The 25,183-nt window shown below is 43.4% G+C and overlaps 1 protein-coding gene across 3 annotated transcripts; it reads right to left on the bottom strand.

Annotated features, from left to right (window-relative positions):
- Positions 1-102: 102 nt before the first annotated feature.
- On the bottom strand, positions 103-23,882 carry LOC110530062 (receptor-interacting serine/threonine-protein kinase 2). Of its 3 annotated transcripts, XM_021612849.3 has the most exons (11): positions 23,460-23,882; positions 23,102-23,255; positions 20,941-21,096; positions 17,383-17,540; positions 16,336-16,385; positions 15,799-15,960; positions 14,897-14,982; positions 14,368-14,472; positions 7,908-7,998; positions 7,454-7,660; positions 103-591 (listed from the first exon to the last, which is right to left on the bottom strand). In XM_021612849.3, the coding sequence occupies exons 1-11, from the start codon at positions 23,654-23,656 to the stop codon at positions 206-208; spliced, it is 1,752 nt and encodes a 583-aa protein (XP_021468524.3). In that variant the 5' UTR covers positions 23,657-23,882; the 3' UTR covers positions 103-205. The 3 variants fall into 3 exon arrangements, with proteins under 3 accessions (XP_021468524.3, XP_090038026.1, XP_090038027.1); XM_090181900.1 differs by lacking the exon at positions 15,799-15,960 and having other exon boundaries at positions 23,460-23,707; XM_090181901.1 differs by lacking the exons at positions 15,799-15,960; positions 17,383-17,540; positions 20,941-21,096; positions 23,102-23,255; positions 23,460-23,882 and having other exon boundaries at positions 16,336-16,511.
- Positions 23,883-25,183: the final 1,301 nt, after the last annotated feature.

Raw genomic sequence — 25,183 nt, forward strand, 5'->3', positions numbered from 1 at the left:
TCAAAAAAAATTGTGCAAATGAAAACATTCAGGTAGTCTATATTCAGTTTGAGTTAGTTTTCTTCCATGTGTTGCCTATCATCCCCATCACCCAGGACTAAGAGACAGTGGGGTATTTTTACACCACCTACAGTAGCTCAATGAGCTAAGTCTTTTACAGTTTATAGTCTTTCGGGTCTCTGGTCTTCTCTGGACTAGTTCTGTCCTAGTAATTCCTTGGGTTGTTGTCGGACACCGAGAGTGGGGGTGTGCTGGTGTTTGGTGCGGCCACAAGGGAGCCGAGCTCTGGGGCGTATGGCTGCAGGCCCAGTTGCTTGTTGTCCTTGAGTTTGCGGACCACCACGCGGCAGAAGTCCTCGCTGTGACGGTGGCAGGTGTCAAGGAGCTGGCGGACCTTGGCAGTGCGCGTGGCCCGGTTCACCACCAGCTCGTAGTCCTCGCGCATCAGGAGAGAGCACGCAAGCAGGGCGTCCAGGCTCTGGTTCAGGCAGGCCTCCGTCATCTTGGAGACGATTTCCTCGCGACGTGCCGCGATCCAGCATGCCATGGGGCCCAGCCTGGGGCCGAGGGGGTTCGATGGCAGGGTGAAATCTGGGGAAGGTGGGGGGCAAAGTAGGTATTAGATGAGAGGTAATATACAGTGCCTAAAGAAAGTATACGCACCAAGACTTATTCAACAATTTAGATATGGTGTAACAGATCTACACACAATACCCCATAATGTCAAATTGGAATTTCGTTTTACATCAAATTAAAATTAAATGCTTACATTTCTTGAGTCAATAAGTATTCAATCCCTTTTATGGCATGCATAAATATGTTCTGGAGTAAACATTAGCTTTTTTTTTTTAATTTAACCTTTATTTTACTAGGCAAGTCAGTTAAGAACAAATTCTTATTTTCCAATGACAGCCTAACCCAACCAAACCCTCCCCTAACCCAGACAACATTGGGCCAATTGTGTGCCACCCGATCAAGGCCGGTTGGGATACAGCTTGGGATCTAACCATGGATTGAACCAGGGTCTGTAGTGACGCGTCTAGCACTGAGATGCAGTGCCTTAAACCGCTGTGCCACTCGGGAGCCTAATGTGCTTAACAAATCACATAATATAAGTTGCATGGACTCACTTGTGTTCAGTAATAGTTATTAACATGACTTGAATGACTACCCAATCTCTACCTCACACACAAATATCTGTAAGGTCCCTCAGTTGAGTAGTGAATTTCAAGCACAGATTCAACCACAAAGGCCAGGAAAATTTTCCAATGCCTCTCAAAGTAGGGCACCTATTGGTAGATGGGTAAAAAAATATCAAAGCAGACACTGAATATCTCTTTGATAATGATGAAGTTATTAATTACACTTTGGATGGTTGTATTAATATGCCGAGTCACTACAAATTTCAAGCCTCCTTCCTAACTTAGTTGCCAGAGAGGAAGGAAATTGCTCAGTGATTTCACCAGGAAGCCAATGGTGATTTGAAGACAGTTACTGTTTAATGGCTGTGATAGGAGAAAATGAAGAATGGTTCAGCAACATTGTAGTTACTTCACAATTCTAACCTAATTGACAGAGTGAAAAGGAAGCCTATACAGAATACAAATATTCCAAAACATGCATCCTGTTTGCAACAAGGCACTAATGTAATACTGCAAAAAATGTGGCAAAGCAATTTTATTTTTGTCCTGAATTTACAGTGCTATGTTTGGGGCAAATCCAATACATTACTGAGTACCACTCTCCCTATATATTTTCAAGCACAGTGATGGCTGCATCATGTAATGGGTATCCTTGTAATCGTTAAGGACTGAGGATTTTTTTTCAGGATAACAAAAATAAATGAAATGGAGCAAAACACAGGCAAAATCCTAGAGGAAAACCTGGTTCAGTCTGCTTTCCACCAGACACTGGAAGATTAATTCACCTTTCAGCAGGACAATAACCTAAAACACAAGGCCAAATCTACCCTGGCGTTGATTACCAAGAAGACAGTGAATGTTCCTGAGTGGCCGAGTTACAGGTTTGACCTAAATCTACGGCAAGACCTGAAAATGGTTGTTTGGCAATGATCAACAACCAATTTATCAGAGCTTGAAGAATAATGGGGAAATGTTGCACAATCCAGGTGTGGAAAGCTCTTAGAGACTTACCCAGAAAAACTCACAGCTGTAACTGCTAAATCCCGCTAAATCAACACCTCCACTTCGCTGATTCTCAACACACGGGCCACATCAAGGGTGCGTGCTCAGCCCCCTCCTGTACTCTGTTCACCCATGACAGCATGGCCACGCAGACCTCCAACTCAATCATAAAGTTTGCAGACGACACAACAGTAGTAGGCCTGATTACCAACAATGACAAGACAGCCAAGACAGCCTACAGGCAGAGGGTGAGGGCCCTGGCGGCGGAGCCAAGAAAATCTCCCTCAACAAAATGAAGGATCAGATCATGGACTTCAGGAGACAGCCGAGAGAACACGCCCCTATCCACATCGACGGAGTAGAGAAGGTGAAAAGCTTCAAGTTCCTCTGCGTACACACCACTGACAATCTGAAATGGTCCACCCAAACAGAATGGGTTGGGCTGTTGGGCCTGGTACAGCAACTGCACCACCCGCAACCACAGGACTCACCAGAGGGTGGTGCAGTCTGCCCAACGAATCACCGGGAGCACACTGCCTGCCCTCCAGGATACCTACAGCACAGTAAGACCAATGTCACAGGAAGGCCAAAAAGATCATCAAGGACATCAACCACCCGAGCCATGGCCTGTTCACCCCGCTACCATCGAGAAGGCGAGGTCAATACAAGTGCATGAAAGCTGGGACAGAGAGACTGATAAACCACTTCTATCTCAAAGCCATCAGACTGTTAAATAGCTATCACTTGCCAGCCTCTACCCAGTTCCCTGTCCTGAACTTGGTCACTGTCACTGGCCGTCTATCACCCGGTTGGTTACTCAACCCTGCACCTTAGAGGCTGAAATGGTCCACCCAAACAGAATGTGGTGAAAAGGCAGAATAGCGCCTCTTCAATCTCAGGAGGCAGAAAAAAATGTGGCTTAGCCTCTAAGATCCTCACAAACCTTTACAGCTGCACCTTTGAGAGCATCCTATTGCTCTATGTATATAGACATGGAATCACTGGCCACTTTAATAATGTTTACATACTGTTTTACTAATTTCACATGTATATACTGTATTCTAGTCGATGCAAATTGGAATGTTGACTTAAGTAAATGTGATATTTCATTATTTATTCATATTTAAATGTTTTATATATCATCCACATACACACATGTTGAAGTCGGAAGTTTACATACACCTTAGCCAAATACATTTAAACTCAGTTTTTCACAATTCCTGACATTAAATCCTAGTAAAACATTTCCTGTCTTAGGGCAGTTAGGATCACCACTTTATTTTAAGAATGTGAAATGTCAGAATAATAGTGATTTATTTCAGCTTTTATTTCTTTCATCACATTCCCAGAAGTTATACATACATACACACATACACATACACATACACACACACACACACTTAGTATTTGGTAGCATTGCCTTTAAATTGTTTAACTTGGGTCAAATGTTTCAGGTAGCCTTCCACAAGCTTCCCACAATACGTTTGGTGAATTTGGGCCCATTCCTCCTGACAGATCTGGTGTAACTGAGTCAGGTTTGTTGGCATCCTTGCTCACACACGCTTTTTCAGTTCTGCCCACACATTTTCTATAGGACCGAGGTCAGGGCTTTGTGATGGTTACTCCAATACCTTGACTTTGTTGTCCTTAAGCCATTTTGCCAAAACTTTGGAAGTATGCTTGGGGTCATTGTCCATTTGGAAGACCCATTTGCGACCAAGCTTTAACATCCTGACTAATGTCTTGAGATGTTGCTTCAATATATGCACATAATTTTCCTATCTCATGATGCCATCTATTTTGTGAAGTGCACCAGTCCCTCCTGCAGCAAAGCACCCCCACAACATGATGCTGCCACCCCCTTGCTTCATGGTTGGGATGGTGTTCTTCGGCTTGCAAGCCTTTTCCCTCCAAACATAACGATGGTCATCATGGCCAAACAGTTCTATTTTTGTTTCATCAGACCAGAGGACATTACTCCAAAAAGTACGATGTGCAGTTGCAAACCGCAGTCTGGCTTTTTTATGGCGGTTTTGGAGCAGTGGCTTCTTCCTGGCTGAGCGGCCTTTCAGGTTATGTCGATATAGGACTTGTTTTACTGTGGATATCGATACCTTTGTACCAGTTTCCTCCAGCATCTTCACAAGGTCCTTTGCTGTTGTTCTGGGATTGATTTGCTCCTTTCGCACCAAAGTATGTTAATCTCTAGGAGACAGAACGCGTCTCCTTCCTGAGCGGTATGACGGCTGTGTGGTCCAATGGTGTTTATACTTGAGTACGATTGTTTGTACAGATGAATGTGGTACCTTCAGGCGTTTGGAAATTGCTCTTAAGGATGAACCAAACACGTGGTGGTCTACAATTATTTTTCTGAGGTCTTGGCTGATTTTCACATGATGTCACACAAAGAGGAACTGAGATTGAAGGTAGGCCTTGAAATACATCCACAGGTACAACTCCAATTGACTCAAATGATGTCAATTAGTTTTTTAGAAGCTTCTAAAGCTATGACATCATTTTCTGGAATTTTCCAAGCTTTTTTAAAGGCACAGTCAACTTAGTGTATGTAAACAATTGTTGGGAAAATTACTTGTCATGCAAAGTAGATGTCCTAACCGACTTGCCAAAACTATAGTTTGTTAACAAGAAATTTGCGGAGTGGTTGAAAAACAAGTTTTAATGACGCCAACCTAAGTGTATGTAACCTTCCGACTTCAACTGTACATATGTATAGCAATATTAAAGTAACATAAGTTTTAATTATTTTATACATTTTTTTGTACATATTTTTACTTTACAGATATGCAAAGTATGGATGGTGTTCTCCGTTTTGCTCTGAACCCCCAAGTGTCAAATAGCTAATACACACTGTGCATTCGGAAAGTATTCTAAAATTGATTACATATCTTTCCCCCCCTCAATCTACACACAAAACCACATAATGACAAAGTAAAAAAAAAACATTTTTTGCAAATGTATACCTTATTTACATAAGTATTCAGACCCTTTGCGATGAGGCTCAGGTGGAACCTGTTTCCATTGATCATTCTTGAGATGTTTCTACAACTTGATTGGAGTCCACCTGTGGTAAATTCAATTGATTGGACATGATTTGGAAAGGCACACACCTGTCTATATAAAAAGGTCCCACAGTTGACATTGCCTGTCAGAGCAAAAATCAAGCCATGAGGTTGAAGAAATTGTCTTTAAAGCTCAGAGACAGGATTGTGTCAAGGCACAAATCTGGGGAAGGGTACCAAAAAATGTGAGCAGCATTGAAGGTCCCCAAGAACTCAGTGGCCTCCATCATTCTCAAATGGAAGAAGTTTGGAACCACCAAGAGTCTTCCTAGAGCTGGTTGGCCAGCCAAACTGAGCAATCTGGGGAGAAGGGCCTTGGTCAGGGAGGTGACCAAGAACCCAATGGTCACGGTAGGGACTTGAAGACTAGTCAGGATCGAGGGAAAGATGAACGGAGCAAAGTACAGAGAAATCCTTGATGAAAACCTTCTCCAGAGCGTTCAGGATCTCAGACTGGATTGAAGGTTCACCTTCCAACAGGACCACAACCCTGAGCACATAGCCAAGTCAATGCAGGAGTGGCTTCTGGACAAATCTCAGTTTCCTTGAGTGGCCCAGACAGAGCCCAGACGTGAACCCGATCTAACATCTCTGGAGTGACCTGGAAATAGCTTTGCAGTGACGCTCCCCATCCAACCTGACAGAGCTTGAGAGGATCTGCAGAGAAGAATGGGAGAAACTCCCCAAATACAGGTGTATCAAGCTTGTAGCGTCAGATGATTTGAGGCTGTAATCGCTGCCCAAGGTGTTTTAACAAAGTACTGAGTAAAGGCTCAGAATACTTATGTAAAATGTGATATTTCATTTTTTTTTTGCTTTGTCATTTTGGGGTATCGTGTGCAGATTGATTTAATACACTTTAGAATAAGGCTGTAACGTAACAAAACGTGGAAAAACTCAAGGGGTCTGAATAATTTCTGAATGCACTGTACATAAATTCAGAAAAAAAAGAAACAGCCCTTTTTCAGGACCATGTCTTTCAAAGATAATTTGTAAAAGTACAAATAACTTCACAGATCTTCATTGTAAAGGGTTTAAACACTGTTTCCCATGCTTGTTCAATGAACCATAAACAATTAATGAACATGCACCTGCGGAACGGTCTTTAAGACACTAACAGCTTACAGACGGTAGGCAATTAAGGTCACAGTCATGAAAACTTAAGACACTAAAAGAGGCCTTTCTACTGACTCTGGAAAAACAACAAAAGAAAGATGCCCAGGGTCACTGCTCATCTGCGTGAAATACTCCTCAGCACCTGCCCACCCCCCTCAGATGATCCCACAGGTGAAGAAGCATGATGTGGAGGTCCTGGGCTGGCATGGTCACATGTGGTCTGTGGTTGTGAGGCCGGTAGGAAGTACTGCCAAATTCTCTAAAACGACGTTGGAGGCAGAAAATTATATTCTCTGGAAACAGCTCTGGTGGACATTCCTGCAGTTATGCCAATTCCTGCATGCCAATTGCACGCTCCCTCAAAACTTGAGACATCTGTGGCATTGTGTTGTGTGACAAAACTACACAAATTAAAGTGACATTTTATTGTTCCCAGCACAAGGTGCACCTGTGTAATGATCATGCAATTTCATCAGCTTCTTGATATGTCACACCTGTCAAGTGGATGGATTATCTTGGCAAAGGAGAAATGCTCACTAATAAGGTGAGCACAACAATAAGGTGAGCACAACAATAAGGTGAGCACTATTTTGTGTGTAGATTTATTATTTCAGCTCATGAAACATGGGACCAACACTTTACATGTTGCGTTTATATATTTGTTCAGTGTATTTCTTAATTCCAGTCTTCTACTTTTAGATTTGTGTGTATTGTTCTGAATTGTTAGATATTACTGTACTGTTGGAGCTAGAAACACAAGCATTTCGCTACACCCGCAATAACATCTATAAAATGTGTATGCAACAACAACAAAAAATCTTTGATTAAGATTTTCTACAAAGTATTGACTCAGGGGTGTGAATACTTATGCAAGTGAGATATCAGTATTTTAGATTCAATACATTTTCAAAAATGTTGAAAAACATGTTTTCATGTTGTCATTATGGGCTATTGTGGATTACATCTATTTAATCCACTTTGAACTCGGGCTGTGACACAACAAAATGGTGAATAACTCAAGGGATATGAATACTTTCTGAAGGCACTGTAGGTAGTGAGACTAGGAGGGTGTAATGTTAGTCATGTTGTGATTTGGTTGTGAACTTCTATTACCTGGCTGTGGTTGGTATGGCTGTGACTTCAGGGTGAGGTTGTCCAGGTGCATCACACACTCCGTCTCCGGCAGGCCTGGTTTGAGGGGAATATTGAGGTTATTCAGCGGCCTGGCACTCTGGGGGTAGTCGTTGAGGGGGTTGTCCTCTAGGGTCTGCTTTCTGAGGGGCTCCAGGTTGTGGGACATGAACGACGTGAGGGATACTTCTAGGAGGGATGAGAAGGAGGGGTTGGGGGGGAATGGGAGACGAGGAGAGATGGGTGTCAATCAGAGGAGGCTCCTCCAGGGAAGAAGAGGAGGATATTCTCCTCATTAACTTGAGGAAAGATGTATCAATTCAAAGTATTTTCAAAAGAGAAGAGTATACAACGCAGCAACAGAATAGTACTTAGGAAACTCTTCAGCAGTCATTTGCAGCTGTCAATCACAGTACAGGAAAGGAGGTAGGCTTACCTTTAAAAGGTGGAGCATTGGTGCTAGTGAGGGAGCTCGGTCGGGAGATGTCCGTGTCCTGGGAGGAGCAAGACTCAGAGCCAGAGCTTCCCTATGGCAGTGAGAGAAGGACGGTAAGAAAATCTGGTTACCGCTCCAATCTACTACACCTTCCTAATATTGAGTTGTTCCCCCTTTTGCCCTCAGAACAGCCTCAATTTGTTTTGGCATAGACTCTACAAGGTGTCCATAGGGATGCGTTCCATAGGGATGCTGGCCCAAGTTGACTCAAATGCTCACAGTTGTGTTAAGTTGTCTGGATGTCCTTTTGATGGTGGACCATTCTTGATTCACACGGAAAACTGTTGAGAGTGAAAAACCAGCAGTATTGTAGTTCTTGACACACTCAAACCGGTGTGTCTTGCACCTACTACCGTGTCCCGTTCAAAGGCACTTAAATATTTTGTCTTGCCTATTCACCCTCTGAATGGCATACATACACAATACATTTCTGAATTGTCTCAAGGCTTAAAAAGTATTACACTGCTCAAAAAAATAAAGGGAACACTAAAATAACACATCCTAGATCTGAATGAATTAAATATTCTTATTAAATACTTTTTTCTTTACATAGTTGAATGTGTTGACAACAAAATCACACAAAAATTATCAATGGAAATCAAATTTATCAACCTATGGAGGTCTGGATTTGGAGTCACACTCAAATTAAAGTGGAAAACCACATTACAGGCTGATCCAACTTTGATGTAATGTCCTTAAAACAAGTCAAAATGAGGCTCAGTAGTGTGTGTGGCCTCCACGTGCCTGTATGACCTCCCTACAGCGCCTGGGCATGCTCCTGATGAGGTGGCGGATGGTCTCCTGACGGATCTCCTCCCAGACCTGGACTAAAGCATCCGCCAACTCCTGGACAGTCTGTGGTGCAACGTGGCGTTGGTGGATGGAGCGAGACATGATGTCCCAGATGTGCTCAATTGGATTCAGGTCTGGGAAACGGGCGGGCCAGTCCATAGCATCAATGCCTTCCTATTGCAGGAACTGCTGACACACTCCAGCCACATGAGGTCTAGCATTGTCTTGCATTAGGAGGAACCCAGGGCCAACCGCACCAGCATATGGTCTCACAAGGGGTCTGAGGATCTCATCTCGGTACATAATGGCAGTCAGGCTACCTCTGGCGAGCACATGGAGGGCTGTGCGGCATCCCAAAGAAATGCCATCCCACACTATGACTGCCAAACCGGTCATGCTGGAGGATGTTGGAGGTAGCAGAACGTTCTCCACGGCGTCTCCAGACTCTGTCACGTCTGTCACGTGCTCAGTCTGAACCTGCTTTCATCTGTGAAGAGCACAGGGCGCCAGTGGCGAATTTGCCAATCTTGGTGTTCTCTGGCAAATGCCAAACGTCCTGCACGGTGTTGGGCTGTAAGCACAACCTCCACCTGTGGACGTCGGGCCCTCATACCACCCTCATGGAGTCTGTTTCTGACCGTTTGAGCAGACACATGCACATTTGTGGCCTGCTGGAGGTCATTTTGCAGGGCTCTGGCAGTTTTCCTCCTGCTCCTCCTTGCACAAAGGCGGAGGTAGCTGTCCTGCTGCTGGGTTATTGCCCTCCTACGGCCTCCTCCACGTCTCCTGATGTACTGGCCTGTCTCCTGGTAGCGCCTCCATGCTCTGGACACTACGCTGACAGACACAGCAAACCTTCTTGCCACAGCTCGCATTGATGTGCCATCCTGGATGAGCTGCACTACCTGAGCCACTTGTGTGGGTTGTAGACTCCGTCTCATGCTACCACTAGAGTGAAAGCACCACCAGCATTCAAAAGTGACCAAAACATCAGCCAGGAAGCATAGGAACTGAGAAGTGGTCTGTGGCTCCCACCTGCAGAACCACTCCTTTATTGGGGGTGTCTTGCCAATTGCCTATAATTTCCACCTGTTGTCTGTTCCATTTGCACAACAGCATGTGAAATTTATTGTCAATCAGTGTTGCTTCCTAAGTGGACAGTTTGATTTCACAGAAGTGTGATTGACTTGGAGTTACATTGTGTTGTTTAAGTGTTCCCTTTATTTTTTTGAGCAGTGTATTTTATCCTGTCTCCACCCCTTCATCTACACTGATTTGAAGTGGATTTAACAAGTGACATCAATAAGGAATCATAGCTTTCACCTGGATTCACCTTGTCAATCGATGTCATGGAAAGAGCAGGTGTTCCAAATGCTTGTATTATTGGTTGAAATTATGTTGGATTTAAGATTTGATTTAAACACATGTTATTTGGCCTTGTTTCAGTGTTGGTAGTGCAATGGAATGTTTAAATCAATGTCACTGTTTCAATGCCATGCCATCAATCTAAATAAAGACGTACTGTATATTGAAATAAAAGGAGAAGGCACAGTCCAACGATTCCTGCCTGAACAGTGACTCCTACTGTTAGGAGGGGTAATGCACTTAAGTTAGAATTGGTCTACCATCCAGATGCCTACCTCTATAAACACCTGCTTAGCTTTGGTAACAAGCAAGCTGTGTATGTTTCAGTTTTAGCTATCATGTCAACACATTTTGACATTGATCAGCTTCCATATTCATTTGCGTATTCTACCAAAATAACATTGAATAGTTGAAAGTAACAAACGTTTCTTACACAAGTTGTATGTGGAGTGAGTTTGGGTTTATGTAGGCTACATTGACATCTGATGTGTCCAACAAAGGACACCATCATGTTATCGAGTAGCTTGGGTATACTGTCATTCATCCATGGTTGACTGGATCTTTGGAAGTTTAGTAGTAGTTACTATTCACCTTATAAATAGGATGCCAAATTCACAATATTAATAAAACACTTTTATCTTTTGATATTGTCTTGTATACGAAGGATGTTGGTTGATTTCACATTTTATCTACAAGTTCTTAATATGTTGGATTCACATCTCCATCAAAAAAAATGAAGTTGAAGAATAGGAATAAATCAAATCAAACTTCATTTGAAGTGCATTTAAAAAGTTTGATTTAGTGACATTTAGTACATTTTTGTGTGCAAATGTATTAAAAATAAAAAAACGGAAATATCACATTGACATAAGTGTTCTGACATAAGTGTTCTCAGTACTTTGTTGAAGCACCGTTGGCAGCGATTACAGCCCCGAGTCTTCTTGAGTATGACACTACAAGCTTGGCACACCTGTATTTGGGGAGTTTCTCCCATTCTTCGCTGCAGATCCTCTCAAGCTCTGTCAGGTTGGATGTGGAGCGTTGCTGCACAGCTATTTTCAGGTCTCTCCAGAGATGTTCGATCTGGTACAAGTCTGGGCTCTGGCTGGGCCACTCAAGGACATTCAGAGACTTGTCCCAAAGAAACTTCAGCATTGTCTTGGGTCTGTGCTTAGGGTTGTGGTCCTGTTGGAAGGTGAACCTTCACCCCAGTCTGAGGTCCTGAGCAGGTTTTCATCAAGGATCTCTCTGTACATTGCTTATTTCATCTTTCCCTCGATCCTGACTAGACTCCCAGTCACTGCCACTGAAAAACATAATCACAGCATGATGCTGCCACCACCATGCTTTAGGGATGATGCCATGTTTCCTCCAGACGTGACGCTTGGCATTCAGGCTTGGTTTCATCAGATCAGAGAATCTTGGTCTGAGAGTCTTTAGGTGCCTTTTGGCAAACACCAAGCAGGCAGTCATGTGCCTTTTACTGAAGAGTGGCTTCCGTCTGGCCACTCTACCATAAATGCCTGATTGTTGGGATCTGCAGAGATGGTTGTCTTTCTGGAAGGTTCTCCCATCTCTGCAGAGGAACTCTGGAGCTCTGTCAGAGTGACCATCGGTTTCTTGGTCACCTCCCTGACCAAGGCCCTTCTCCCGCGATTGCTCAGTTTGGCCGGGTGGCCAGCTCTAGAAATAGTCTTGATGGTTCCAAGCTTCTTACTTTTTAGAATGATGGAGACCACTGTGTTCTTGGGAACCTTCAATGCTGCAGACATTTTTTGGAACCCTTCCCCAGATCTGTGGCTCGATACAACCCTCTCTCTGAGCTCTACAGACAATTCCTTCGATCTCATGCCTTGGTTTTTGCTCTGACATGCACTGTCAACTGTGGGACCTCATATAAACAGGTGTGTCTTTCCAAATCATGTTCAATCAATCAATTTACCACAAGATGCACCTGAACTCAATTTTGAGTCTCATAGCAAAGGGTCTGAATACTTAGGTAAATAATGTATTTCAGATGTTATATTTGTATACATTTGCTAAAATGAGCTTCTTTCCCTCAAATGTTATGCAGAAATGTATTTACATCCCTATTCTTGAGCATTTCTCCTTTGCCAAGATAATCCATCCACCTGACTAGGGACTAGGGCCACTTTAAAATGTGCAGTTTTTCACACAACATAATGCCACAGATGTCTCAAGGTTTAATGTCCACCAGAGCTGTTGCCAGATAATTTAATGTTTATTTCTCTACCATAAGCTGCCTCCAAGATCGTTTTAGAGAATTTGCCAGTACGTCCAACCAGCCTCACAACCACCACATCCGGCTTCTTCACCTGCGGGATCGTCTGATGGGGGGTGCTGAGGAGTATTTCTGTCTGTAATAAAACCCTTTGGTGGGGAAAAACTCATTCTGAATGGCTAGGGCTGGCTCCCTAGTGGATGGGCCTATGCCCTCCAAGGATCACTCATGACTGCAATTACATATTTTTTCATTTTTGTCATTTACGAGATGCCCATATCCAGAGCGACAATGGCCATATCCAGAGTGAGTACATTTTCATACTGGTCCCCTGTGGGAATCAAACCCACAACGCTGGTGTTGCAAGTGCCATGCTCTACTAACTGAGCCACAAGGATCCAACACCCCTGCGAAGTCATGTGAAATTCATAGATTAGGGCCTTATGAATTTAATTAAATTGACTGATTTCCTGATATGAAATTAAACTCATAAAATCATTGAAATTGTTGCGTTGATATTTTTGTTCAGTATAATATACACAGTACCCGTCAAAAGATTGAACACACCTACTCATTCCAGGTTTTTTCTTTATTTTTAACATTGTAAAACATGGAATCATGTAGTAAACAAAAAAGTGTTAAACAAATCAAAATATATTTTATATTTGAGATTCTTTAAAGTAGCCATCCTTTGCCTTGATGACAGCTTTGCACACTCTCAACCAGCTTCCATGAGATAGTCACCTGGAATGCGTTTCAATTAACAGGTGTGCCTTGTTAAAAGTTCATTTGTGGAATTTCTTAACTTCTTAATGCGCTAGAACCAATCAGTTGTGTTGTGACAAGGTAGGGGGGTATACAGAAGATAGCCCTAATTGGTAAAAGACCAAGTCCATATTATGGCAAGAAAAGCTCAAATAAGCAAAGAGAAACGACAGTCCATCATTACTTTACGACATGAAGGTCAGTCAATTCGGAAAATGTCAAGAACTTTGAAAGTCTCTTCAAGTGCATTCGCAAAAACCATCAAGCGCTATGATGAAACTGGCTCTCATGAGGACCGCCACAGGAAAGGAAGGCCCAGAGTTACCTTTGCTGCAGAGGATAAGTTCAGTAGAGTTAACTGCACCTCAGATTGCAGCACAAATAAATGCTTCACAGAGTTCAAGTAACAGACATCTCAACATCAACTGTTCAGAGGAGACTGTGTGAAATCAGGCCTTCATGGTCAAACTGCTGCAAAGAAACCACTACTAAAGGACACCAATAAGAAGAGACTTGCTTGGGCCAAGAAACACAAGCAATGAACATTAGACCGGTGGAAATCTGTCCTTTGCTCTGATCAGTCCAAATTTTAGATTTTTGGTTCCAACCACCGTGTCTTTGTGAGACGCAGAGTAGGTGAACGGATGATCTCTGCATGTGTGTTTCCCACCGGTGAAGCATGGGGGAGGAGGTGTGGGGGTGCTTTGTAGTGCATTGACTGCTTTCAGAATATGGCCCTCTTATTGCTCTCACAACTTGAATGTGCCTCAAGCCGACTAGGTAAACTATTCTACTATGGTGTTGTCTGATGTTCTTTTAACAATGTTAGCACTGGAAAGTTATATCCTGAGTGATAAAGTAGAGGCTTTGAATTACTTATCCAGCAGCTAGAGTACGCAACATACATCTGAGTTGAGCGCCGCTGTGAAGTACATTAGAAACTATTTAAATTCCCTTCATCTGAACATTGGTGTTTCAGCAACAATCATGCATGTCAGTTCTGTGCACACGGCATAACTGAGAAAATCTAATATTTGAGAATACATTTGTATTCTGTCTGCATTAAGCCGTGTCATCTCAAACCAAACCAGCCCCCCCCCCCCCCCCCAAGAGATTTTTATTGATCTACACCGATCTCATAAACGTCCTCTCCAGAATCTATATGACGGAAATCCATTGCAGTGACAGAACTTTATCCCCTGTGGATGGTGCTGTTTCAAAGGTCAGTGTACTCACTTGCCAGGGACCGGGGTTGTCCTTCAGAATGTTTAAAATCTTCTCCTCCCTCCCCTTCTCACCCGCCACGGGTGTGGCAGAGTAGCAGCCTGCCCTCCTCATCAGCTAGAGAGAGAGAGGGGGACGAGAAAGAGAGGGAATATGATATCCGATGCCACAAACAGATGCAAATCACCGTGTACATTTTCTTCCACCTCCTAACGTTGAAGAATAAAGTAAAAGTAGGCGGTGCCGGATTATTTGTACCAAAACGTCAAGTCATCCATTTGTCTCTCTGTTCGTCATTTGTCGAGTCATCTATTTCAAGCCATATCACGAAACACGACGCTGCAAACCCTGGTCAGGTCTGATGTCATCAAATTTGTGCAACGAAAACCTTTCGCAATACACACATACAGTGTTACTTGAGTCGTACTGAATGACTTGGAACTCTGTATGTATATTGACAAACGTATTTGCACTGCCAAAAATATCCTGCCAAATTATGTTCCTTGTGACCTGTGTCCTGTGCAGTCTCGCACTGACAGACCTTTGACTTCTTGACCTCCAGCACGGCCTCCAGGATGTCGATTTCATCAAACCTCCTCAGCATTGGCTCCAGCTCTATCACACACACTGCACAAGACAGGGAGAAGTGGTTATGGCTGTGTAGCTTTCAGGGTCAAATGTATACTTGCAACACCTACATAGATAATACATTGATAATACATTGAAATATTGCGTTAGACATGTTGATCAAGGACGGTTTCAGCTCCAAGTAACAAGGTAAGGTGACAGGGGCAGATCCAGAATCAGACAGAACCTTAACTAACCATTTGGGTTAGGAAAGCACCAAACTGATCTGAGATCTGTGTCTAGGGGCAACTTCATCCTACGTTAAGGTAATGAGTTGGAGGTCATGGCTCTTACAAATTAATTGAGGTCAAAGGTTAGAGCTCGCAAGCTAAAATATGATTTGAACGATGCAGCAACACCGATCAGCAGCATCAACTTGTTGGCCTGCCCAGGTTCCCGGAGGGAAGTGGACTGCGTGTGAGGGGATGGAGTGGCTCGCCTCATAGGAGGCTTCTCCGGACTACTGCCGAGGTGTGGTGGTCTTACTGCCCGCTAAGCATCACCCAGGTGGGTGCTACACTTCTTGTGGTGGACGATCCAGCCTAACCTCAAAGGAAGAGCTGTGAACGTCGAAGACGACGAGGTGCCCGATGAAGCACTCTGGGACCTGTCTGTCAGAGGATCTCTACCTCCCTGCCTGGCTGCACCATCAATGCTCTCTCCCTTCAAGATACTGCTTTTCCAAACTGCATCTGAAGTTGTGGAAGACTATTTCCCAAGAACTCCCTTATTTGATTTAAGTGACTTTGAGATTCTACTTGTAATGAAAAACACTATAGAAAATAAATATACTATTATTATTATTATGTCTCTTACTGAGAAAGCAGGGCCGTTCGTAAGGGTTGGCGGTCCAGCCGCAGGTCATGAGGTTGATGAGTGTCTCCCTGCTGGGGATGTCCCCTGGCAGACAGTCCAGGCCTATGTCGGGACGTATCCCACGCAGTACGCTGAACATGACCTGCATGGGGTTGGTTGCCTCTGTACAGAAAACATACCAATTCTCACTCAGCGTTTTAGTTCCAAATGAAGATTTAATATCACTTGAGGCTGGAAATCCCACCTCTGCCACCAACTATATTTGGTCTTTGTTTTTCCTTTTTTCGAGCATGCAGAGGACCAGAAACGTCAACTCATGAGTTTGGTATACGTCACTGACTACAAACACAGTGAGGTCATGTGGCTAATCTATATGTATGGAAGCATATAGCTGACAAAATTATATTTTTTGAATGAAGCTACAGTATATGCTTCCACAAAAGTGAGGTCATTAACATCCATGATTCTTATACAGAACTAATGTTGGCAAATGCAATGCATTCTAACAGTAAAGAAAGCATCTACACAATGACTTACCTTCAAATGGTATCCTCCTGGATAGCACCTCCCACATAATGATAGCGTAACTAAAAACAGGAACATCACGAAAAACAGGAACATCACATTATATGGCTCACAGTTAGAATAGCAGCCTCTGGGGACAAATAACCACTTATGTCAGATGAGTTGGCCTTCCCTTAAAGGGAGGAAGTCACACATTTAATTTCCTCAGTCTTACACCAACACAATTTCCAGTGACAAAATGACTCAGTCATAATGACTCATCTGTTCAAGTCCCAAAAGCCCCAGTGAATGTAAATCAGAGGTTAGGGGAAGTTGAAGGGCTAGTGTCATATCTTTTTTTATACATTTCCTTTTTGACATATTCGCTCTAACAAAAGATTCATTTAAGGGGGCGTTCATCTAGAAAGGGCAAGCTCCCTATAGTCAATCACTGAGATGAAATTGAAATTGGAGCTTAACACAAAATACCTCACTGTTTGTGAGGAATGTGGTCCGATTTACCGTAGGCTAAGTAATAGACGTGCCTTGTAGTTTTACCGTAGGTTAAATAATAAACGTGCCTTGCAGTACAGAGACGTCTCTTTTAAAAAGTTATATAAAAAATCCTTAGCTGGCTGACACACTTCTGCTCCTCTCCCTTTAAAAAGACACACTGAGAATGTTGTAGTTGTGTTGTAAAGTGGTGGGTCACCACAGAAAGACTGCTCAACTTCCAGAGAAACATATTTTCTATTCAAATTTCACCCACGTTTCAAATTGCGTTTGATTTGGTTAAGGGAGTTATTGTCAGTCATTATTACTGCAAAACATTTTTTGTTTGTTAAATCATTGAGTAGATCTGGGTAGGTTTTATATTACACATTGAATCGTGAAGGCACCTTTAAGACAGTGGTCTGAAGAAATGTTAATATTCTTCCTCGGTAGCCCGGATGTCATATCACTTCATACTTTAGCCTAGTGCACGGATTTTCATTGTCATGCCAGAGATGCTCTGTAAAGCACAAAGAGATCTGTCAACATAGCTAGAACTCAAACCCTGGTTCTGGTTGGCTGGCTCACCTGTAGATGTCGTGTTTGACGACTGCACAGCGGTTCTTGGAGGGTTCGTACTCCTCTGGGGGCATGTAGATGATAGTGCCTCCCATCTCAGGTGGCTTGGATCCCGAGCCTTTACTGATCGACAGCTGGTGCCACTTAGACAGGCCAAAGTCTGCTATCTGGACAGACATTTACATTACATTTGAGTCATTTAGCAGATGCTCCTACCCAGATAGACTTACAGTTAGTGCATTCATCTTAAGATAGCTAGGTGAGACAACCGCGTATCAGAGTCGTAGCCCTAGGTAGATGTTTCCTCAATTAAGATGTTGTCAACAAAGTCAGTACTGGTAGGAAAAGACAAGTGTAAACTTATGGGAATAAGGCAGATATCTTATTTAAAGATACTCTTTGAAGAGGTAGGGTTTCAGACGTTTCCAGAAGATGGGCATGGACTCTGCTATCCTAGCATCAGGTGGAAACTGGTTATACCATTGGGATGCCAGAACAGGGAAAGAGCTTGGACGGGGCTGAGCGGGAGCTGCCCTCCTGTAGGGGTGGATAGGCCAAGAGACCAGATGTGGCAGAAGAGTGCTCGGGTTGGGGTGTAGACAACAATGACAACAACCTGTTGGAGAGCTGGGTCATGTTCAGTAGGGCACACGTAAACAAACTGTTTTGTAGTGAAAAAGTGAAAATCAATGTTCTTATTGGACATGGAGTCCAAGTAGTACCGACCCACTTCGCTCAACGTTCTCTCCCTACAGAACACAACCCTGGACTTCCAAAAAGACGCTGACAATCAGACTAACCAAATATTTAGGTCTACATTAGGGGTCTCCAACCTTTTCTAGCATGAGATCTACTTTTAAAATGATAAAACATGTTGCGAGCAACTTATTATTTTTCGCTTTTCACTCTCAAAATTACAATTGTTCATTGAGTATTTCTCAGTGACATTGGAAAGTGGAGTTGGTGCACAACCAAATTAAATCTGGGCCAAGTTAAAAGACACATTAGGCAACTAGCATGAAAATAAGGACAAATTAAGATCCAATTGGTTGATGCAGGATGGTTGCTTTGGATAATGGAGTGCCGATTCATTCATATTCTAACCCTCTCTCCTGACCCCCACTGGCTTTCGCCGACTGGTCAAGCACCGGTTCAGATGTTGCTCTACCGGAGTTCCACAGTAATAGGGTCACTGCTCTTAGCTTCACGACTGACATTTTTGGACCAGCGATATCTGCCCCATGAGCATGCCGATTCGGACAGCAGAGTGGGTCATCTAGGATTTCTTACTGAGGTAAGTCGTATTTGCACGCTCATGAATGTGCTGGTTGTCATACCGCTGCTGCCACTTCAATGGCATTTGAGAACATGTTTGAAACATGAACACACTAGCTAGCTCCATTCGAACAACTGACTCGAGAAATAAGCTCATCAACTGCGTTTGCAGCAGACGTAATACACTCTGTCATGGCGTTGAAATACCTGCTTAACAAAACTGCAGACACAGGCTGTGAACAAGAGATTCAGTTGCATTCTCTTTACTGTGTCGCCAACATGCTCGATGCTATGTACAAGGACCACTACTTTGATGCAGAAAAGAAACAGGGTTTACGTGAAGTGTTAAATACACAGCTGGACAGGGTGGAAACGGACAAAGTGACAGTACGCAGTGAGGAAGAGAGGCCACGGACAGACAGAGATGAAACTTCATCATGTAAAGCAGTGAAATCCTGGTTGAGAATGAAACGACTGAACAAATGAAACGGCACAGGAAGTAAGTGAAAGAAATAAGTTCTGATTATGTTTTACTGGTAAATGCGGACATACAGTTGAAGTTGGAAGTTTCCATACACCTTAGCCAAATTCATTTAAACTCACTTTTTCACAATTTCTGACATTTAACCCTAGTAAAAACTCCCTGTCTTAGGTCAGTTAAGTTTATTTCTTTCATCACATTCCCAATGGGTCAGAAGTTTACATGCTCCCAAATGCTAATTGATTGTATTGCCTTTAAATTGTTTAACTTGGGTCAAACGTTTCGGGTAGCCATTCCTCCTGACAGAGCTGGTGTAACTGAGTCAGGTGTGTAGGCCTCCTTGCTCACACACGCTTTTTCAGTTCTGCCCACAAATTTTCTATAGGATTGAGGTCAGGGCTTTGTGATGGCCACTCCAATACCTTGATATTTTTGTCCTTAAGCCATTTTGCCACAACTTTGGAAGTATGCTTGGGGTCATTGTCCATTTGGAAGACCCATTTGCAATCAAGCTTTAACTTCCTGACTGATGTCTTGATATGTTGCTTCAATATATCCACATAATTTTCCTACCTCATGATGCCACCTATTTTGTGAAGTGCACCAGTCCCTCCTGCAGCAAAGCACCCCCACAACATGATGCTGCCACCCCCGTGCTTCATGGTAGGGATGGTGTTCTTCGGCTTGCAAGCCTCCCCTTTTTTCCTCCAAACATAACGATGGTCATCATGGCCAAACAGTTCTATTTCTGTTTCATCAGACCGGAGGACATTTCTCCAAAAAGTATGATCTTTGTCCCCATGTGCAGTTGCAAACCGTAGTCTGGCTTTTTTTGTGGCGGTTTTGGAGCAGTGGCTTCTTCCTTGCCGAGTGGCCTTTCAGGTTATGTCGATATTGGACCTGTTTTACTATGGATATAGATACTTTTGTACCCATTTCCTCCAGCATCTTCACAAGGTCCTTTACTGTTGTTCTGGGATTGATTTTCACTTTTCGCACCAAAGTATGTTCATCTCTAGGAGACAGAACGCTTCTCCTTCCTGAGCGGTATGACGGTTGCGTGGTCCCGTGGTGTTTAAACTTGTGTACAATTTTTTGTACAGATGAACATGTTACCTTCAAGCGTTTGGAAATTGCTCCCAAGGATGAACCAGACTTGTGGAGGTCAAACATTGATTTTCTGAGGTCTTGGCTGATTTCTTTTGATTTTCCCATGATGTCACGCAAAGAGGAACTGAGTGTGAAGGTAGGCCTTGAAATACATCCACAGGCACACCTCCAATTGACTCAAATGATGTCAATTAGCCTATCAGAAGCTTCTAAAGCCATGACATCATTTTCTGGAATTTTCCAAGCTGTTTAAAGGCACCATCAACTTACTGTATGTAAACTTCTGACCCACTGGAATTGTGATACAGTGAATTAATGCACTGCCCTATGGGATTCCCAATCACGGCCGGATGTGATACAGCCTGGATTCAAACCAGGGACTGTAGTGACGCCTCTTGCACTGAGATGCAGTGCCTTAGACTGCTGTGTCCATGTGTGTGTGCGTTAGCTGTACTAGAATGTTTAAAAGCCCGCAAAAATGTAAAAATAACGGTTATCAGTTTCTTTGGCAAGGAAAATATCGGATATCGGTATCGGCCAAAAATGTAATATCGGTGCATCACTAATTGAAACCATGAAGACAACTGTCATACTAAATGTAATTTAAAATGTAACAAATTGCCTTTGCAAACAGGAATTAGACTTTATAATGTGAGTCCAAGCTTCGTAAGACTGAGGGTGACACACACATACACACACACCTTGATATGAAACTCTCCATCCAGCAGAATGTTCTGTGTCTTGAGGTCGTGGTGCAGGAGGGGGGGGGTCATGTTGTGTAGGAAGTTCACCCCCAGAGCTATCTCGTACAGGACACGCAGCCTCAACGACCAGGCCAGCGGGGGGTAAAGGTTATTCTACAGAGTGTGGGAGGAGACAAGGGGAAAGAGTACATGTGAAAAAAAAAGTCTACACAGAAGGTAGAGAGGAAATAGTAGGGAGAGAACGAGAAAGTGAAGCAGAATGTATTGGTTTGAAAATTCGGCATTGGCTTTGATACTACAGTGAAGAGGCGACTCCGGGATGCTGGCCTTCTAGGCAGAATTGCAAAGAAAAAGCCATCTCTCAGACTGGCCAATAAAAAGAAAAGATAAGATGGGCAAAAGAACACAGACACTGGACAGGTGAACTCTGCCTCGAAGGCCAGCATCCCGGAGTGGCCTCTTCATTGTTGACCTTGAGACTGGTGTTTTGCGGGTACTATTTAATGAAGCTGCCAGTTGAGGATTTGTGAGGTGTCTGTTTCTCAAACTAGACACTCTAATGTATTTGTCCTCTTGCTCAGTTGTGCACCGGGTTCTCCCACTCATCTTTCTATTCTGGTTAGATCCAATTTACGCTGTTCTGTGAAGGGAGTAGTACACAGACTTGTACGAGGTCTTCCGTTTCTTGGCAATTTCTTGCATGAAATAGCCTTTATTTCTCAGAACAAGAATAGACTGATGAGTTTCAGAAGAAAGTTAATTGTTTCTGGCCATTTTGAGCCTGTAATCGAACCCACAAATGCTGATGCTCCAGATACTCAACTAGTCTAAAGAAGGCCAGTTTTATTTCTTCTTTGAAATCAGCACAACAGTTTATTGCTGTGCTAACATAATTGCAAAAGGGTTTTCTAATGATCAATTAGCCTTTTAAAATGATTCACTTGGATTAGCTAACACAACGTGCTATTGGAACACAGGAGTGATGGTTGCTGAAATTGGCCTCTGTACACCTATGTTGATATTCCATTAAAAACAATCTGCCGTTTCCAGCTACAATAGTCATTTACAAAATGAACAATATCTACACTGTATTTCTGATCAATTTGATGTTATTTTAAAGGACCAAAAAAAGGACATTTCTAAGTGACCCAAACTTTTGAACGGTAGTATATATAGTATATATATATATATATTTATTAATTATTATTAATTTTTTACAATTTGTTTTGGGGGGGTTTGCAAAAAAATGTGGGGCTCAAAACAGATGGCCCCACCGACCCTGAATGACGGGTCGCCGCCATATACAATAATAACAGGTTTTTGGAGTACCACAGCCTCTTATAAATGGACAGGTTTCTTCTGTATTGAGAAGGAAGAAAGTATTGCCAAGAAAAGGTTAGTCAAAAATATCCTGATTACGGCTAAAGAGAAGCCTATGCACGACCTCAGAGGGGCTTTAGCTCTGCTGTGGAGTTTTGTGTTTACATGGCTTACATGTAAACACTTTGTACCAACATTGCAGCACTCACATTTCCCGTCCTAGTAGGAGCATAGCAGTAATCTGATACCAAAGCCTGAATTGTCAGTTTTTCTTTTTTATTTAACTAAGGTAAGTTGACTGAGAACACATTATCATGTACAGCAACTACCTGAGGAATAGTTACAGGGGAGAGGAGGGGGATGAGTGAGCCAATTGATAGCTGGGGATGATTAGGTGACCGTGATGGTATGAGGGACAGCTTGGGAATTTAGCCAGGACACCGGGGTTAACACCCCTACTCTTACGATAAGTGCCATGGGATCTTTAGTGACCACAGAGAGTCAGGACACCTGTTTAACATCCCATCCAAAAGACAGCACACAACACAGGACAGTGTCCCCAATCACTGCCCTGGGGCATTGGGATCTTTTTTAGACCCGAGAAAAGAGTGCCTCCTACTGGCCCTCCAACCCCACTTCCAGCAGCATCTGATCTACCATCTAGGGACCAACCAGGAATGCCAAAAGGTTATCTAATCATGACCCTGCTTAGCTTCGGAAACAAGCCAGCAGTGGGATGCAGGGTGGTATGCTGCTGGCCGCTTCAGTGGCTGCTTCTCCATTGAAAATGATTGAACTCATACTATAACTCTGTTTGAAACAGTGTATGTAGGCCTACCTCGTGAAGCAGCTGATCCAGTGAGCCATTGCTCATGTACTCGGTGACGATGCAGAAGAACTCAGGCTCGTTGCACACGCCAAAGATCTGGATGATGTAGTTGAATCTGGCCTTGTGGAGCACTTCTGCCTCCTCCAGCAGGCAATTCCTCTCCCTGCAAACACAGTCCTAGATTAGATAACCTTTTGGCATTACTGTCATGGTGTCATGATGGCACATGAATTAACATTCATATTGCTTTCTCATGTGTATAGAGAAAGTACATTCGAATGATATAAAACAATTATATTTATTTCACTGTCTCCCATTCATAGGGGCATGCATGAGAAGAAATCATGAATGATTTGAACAAAAATACCTTTCGCCAACAGGAGAATCCAATTTCAGGCACTTGATGGCAACGGTGGTCCGCCAATCGGAATGCTGTGCCTTGAACACGCTTCCGAACCCACCTTTGCTCAGGTAATGTAAATCCGTCAGCTTTTGATAGGAGATCACCGGTAGATTGCTCGTGAGACTACAAAGGTTCACACAGCCCATGTGGTGCTGCTCCATAATTATTGTGAGCCTAGAAAAAAAGGAACTCTTTCAAAAGGCTTGTCCTTTGCCTAAAAGAGAAAGGGGAATTGGGGGTTCCTGTTTCCAGACGAAACAAAAAAAAAACATTGGTGGAGTGATAGAGCAGAGCATCGATTGATAAATTCTCCATTCAGTTTAGGTACAATAGCCACCTCACTTGATGACGTTTGACTCGCATGCCAACCACGTCTGTTTTGCCCCATAGTTGTGCCCGCATTGGTTTTGTTGCTAAACAACCAACCCGTCTATAGACGGCCTCATAGATAAGTCAAATTTGAACATTTCCAATAATACATCACCTTTGTACACAAAAGATCCATTCACAAGTAAGTGTCTTAAAGGCTGCTAAAACATTTTTTTTTGCACTCACAGCCAAAGATGATATGTTTTTATATGAATCCACTCACTATCTGTCATGTTTCTGGATGACGTCGTCGCTGCTTGCGCTGCTCCAGTGAGCACTGAGTGCAGGTGTAATCGGCTCTCTAGAACGATGGCAACAACCCATGAAACAGTGTACGCGGATGTGTGAAGATTACATTGAAAACAACGGTTGACCATCTTGGACGCCGTCACTGCTCAAAAAAATAAAGGGAACACTAAAATAACACATCCTAGATCTGAATGAATAAAATACTCTTATTAAATAATTTTCTCTTTACATAGTTGAATGTGCTGACAACAAAATCACACAAAAATTAACAATGGAAATCAAATTGGTCAACCCATGGAGGTCTGGATTTGGAGTCACACTCAAAATTAAAGTGGAAAACCACACTACAGGCTGATCCAACTTTGATGTGATGTCCTTAAAACAAGTCAAAATGAGGCTCAGTAGTGTGTGTGGCCTCCACGTGCCTGTATGACCTCCCTACAACGCCTGGGCATGCTCCTGATGAGGTGGCGGATGGTCTCCTGAGGGATCTCCTCCCAGACCTGGACTAAAGCATCCACCAACTCCTGGATAGTCTGTGGTGCAACGTGGCGTTGGAGGGTGGAGCGAGACATGATGTCCCAGATGTGCTCAATTGGATTCAGGTCTGGGGAAAGGGCGGGCCAGTCCATAGCATCAATGCCTTCCTCTTGCAGGAACTGCTGACACACTCCAGTCACATGAGGTCTAGCATTGTCTTGCATTAGGAGGAACCCAGGGCCAACCGCACCAGCATATGGTCTCACAAGGGGTCTGAGGATCTCATCTCGGTACCTAATGGTAGTCAGGCTACCTCTGGCGAGCACATGGAGGGCTGTGCGGCCCCCCAAAGAAATGCCACCCCACACCATGACTGACCCACCACCAAACCAGTCATGCTGGAGGATGTTGCAGGCAGCAGAATGTTCTCCACGGCGTCTCCAGACTCTGTCACGTCTGTCACATGTGCTCAGTGTGAACCTGCTTTCATCTGTGAAGAGCACAGGGCGAATTTGGCAATCTTGGTGTTCTCTGGCAAATGCCAAACGTCCTGCACGATGTTGGGCTGTAAGCACAACCCCCATCACCTG

Source organism: Oncorhynchus mykiss, chromosome 8 (genome assembly GCF_057628025.1).
Source record: "Oncorhynchus mykiss isolate SJ-2025 chromosome 8, ASM5762802v1, whole genome shotgun sequence".
Taxonomy (NCBI): domain Eukaryota; kingdom Metazoa; phylum Chordata; class Actinopteri; order Salmoniformes; family Salmonidae; genus Oncorhynchus; species Oncorhynchus mykiss.

What these genes read in the sequence shown, in the direction of transcription:
- LOC110530062 (XM_021612849.3), bottom strand. Translation starts at nt 23,656, where the DNA reads ATGGAGCAGCACCACATGGGCTGTGTGAACCTTTGTAGTCTCACGAGC. An exon ending in GTCAAACACGACATCTACAG is followed by an intron (nt 16,386 to 17,382) that starts GTGAGCCAGCCA and finishes TCCTGTTTTTAG; the next exon opens with TTACGCTATCATTATGTGGG. An exon ending in GCCATACCAACCACAGCCAG is followed by an intron (nt 592 to 7,453) that starts GTAATAGAAGTT and finishes CACCTTCCCCAG; the next exon opens with ATTTCACCCTGCCATCGAAC.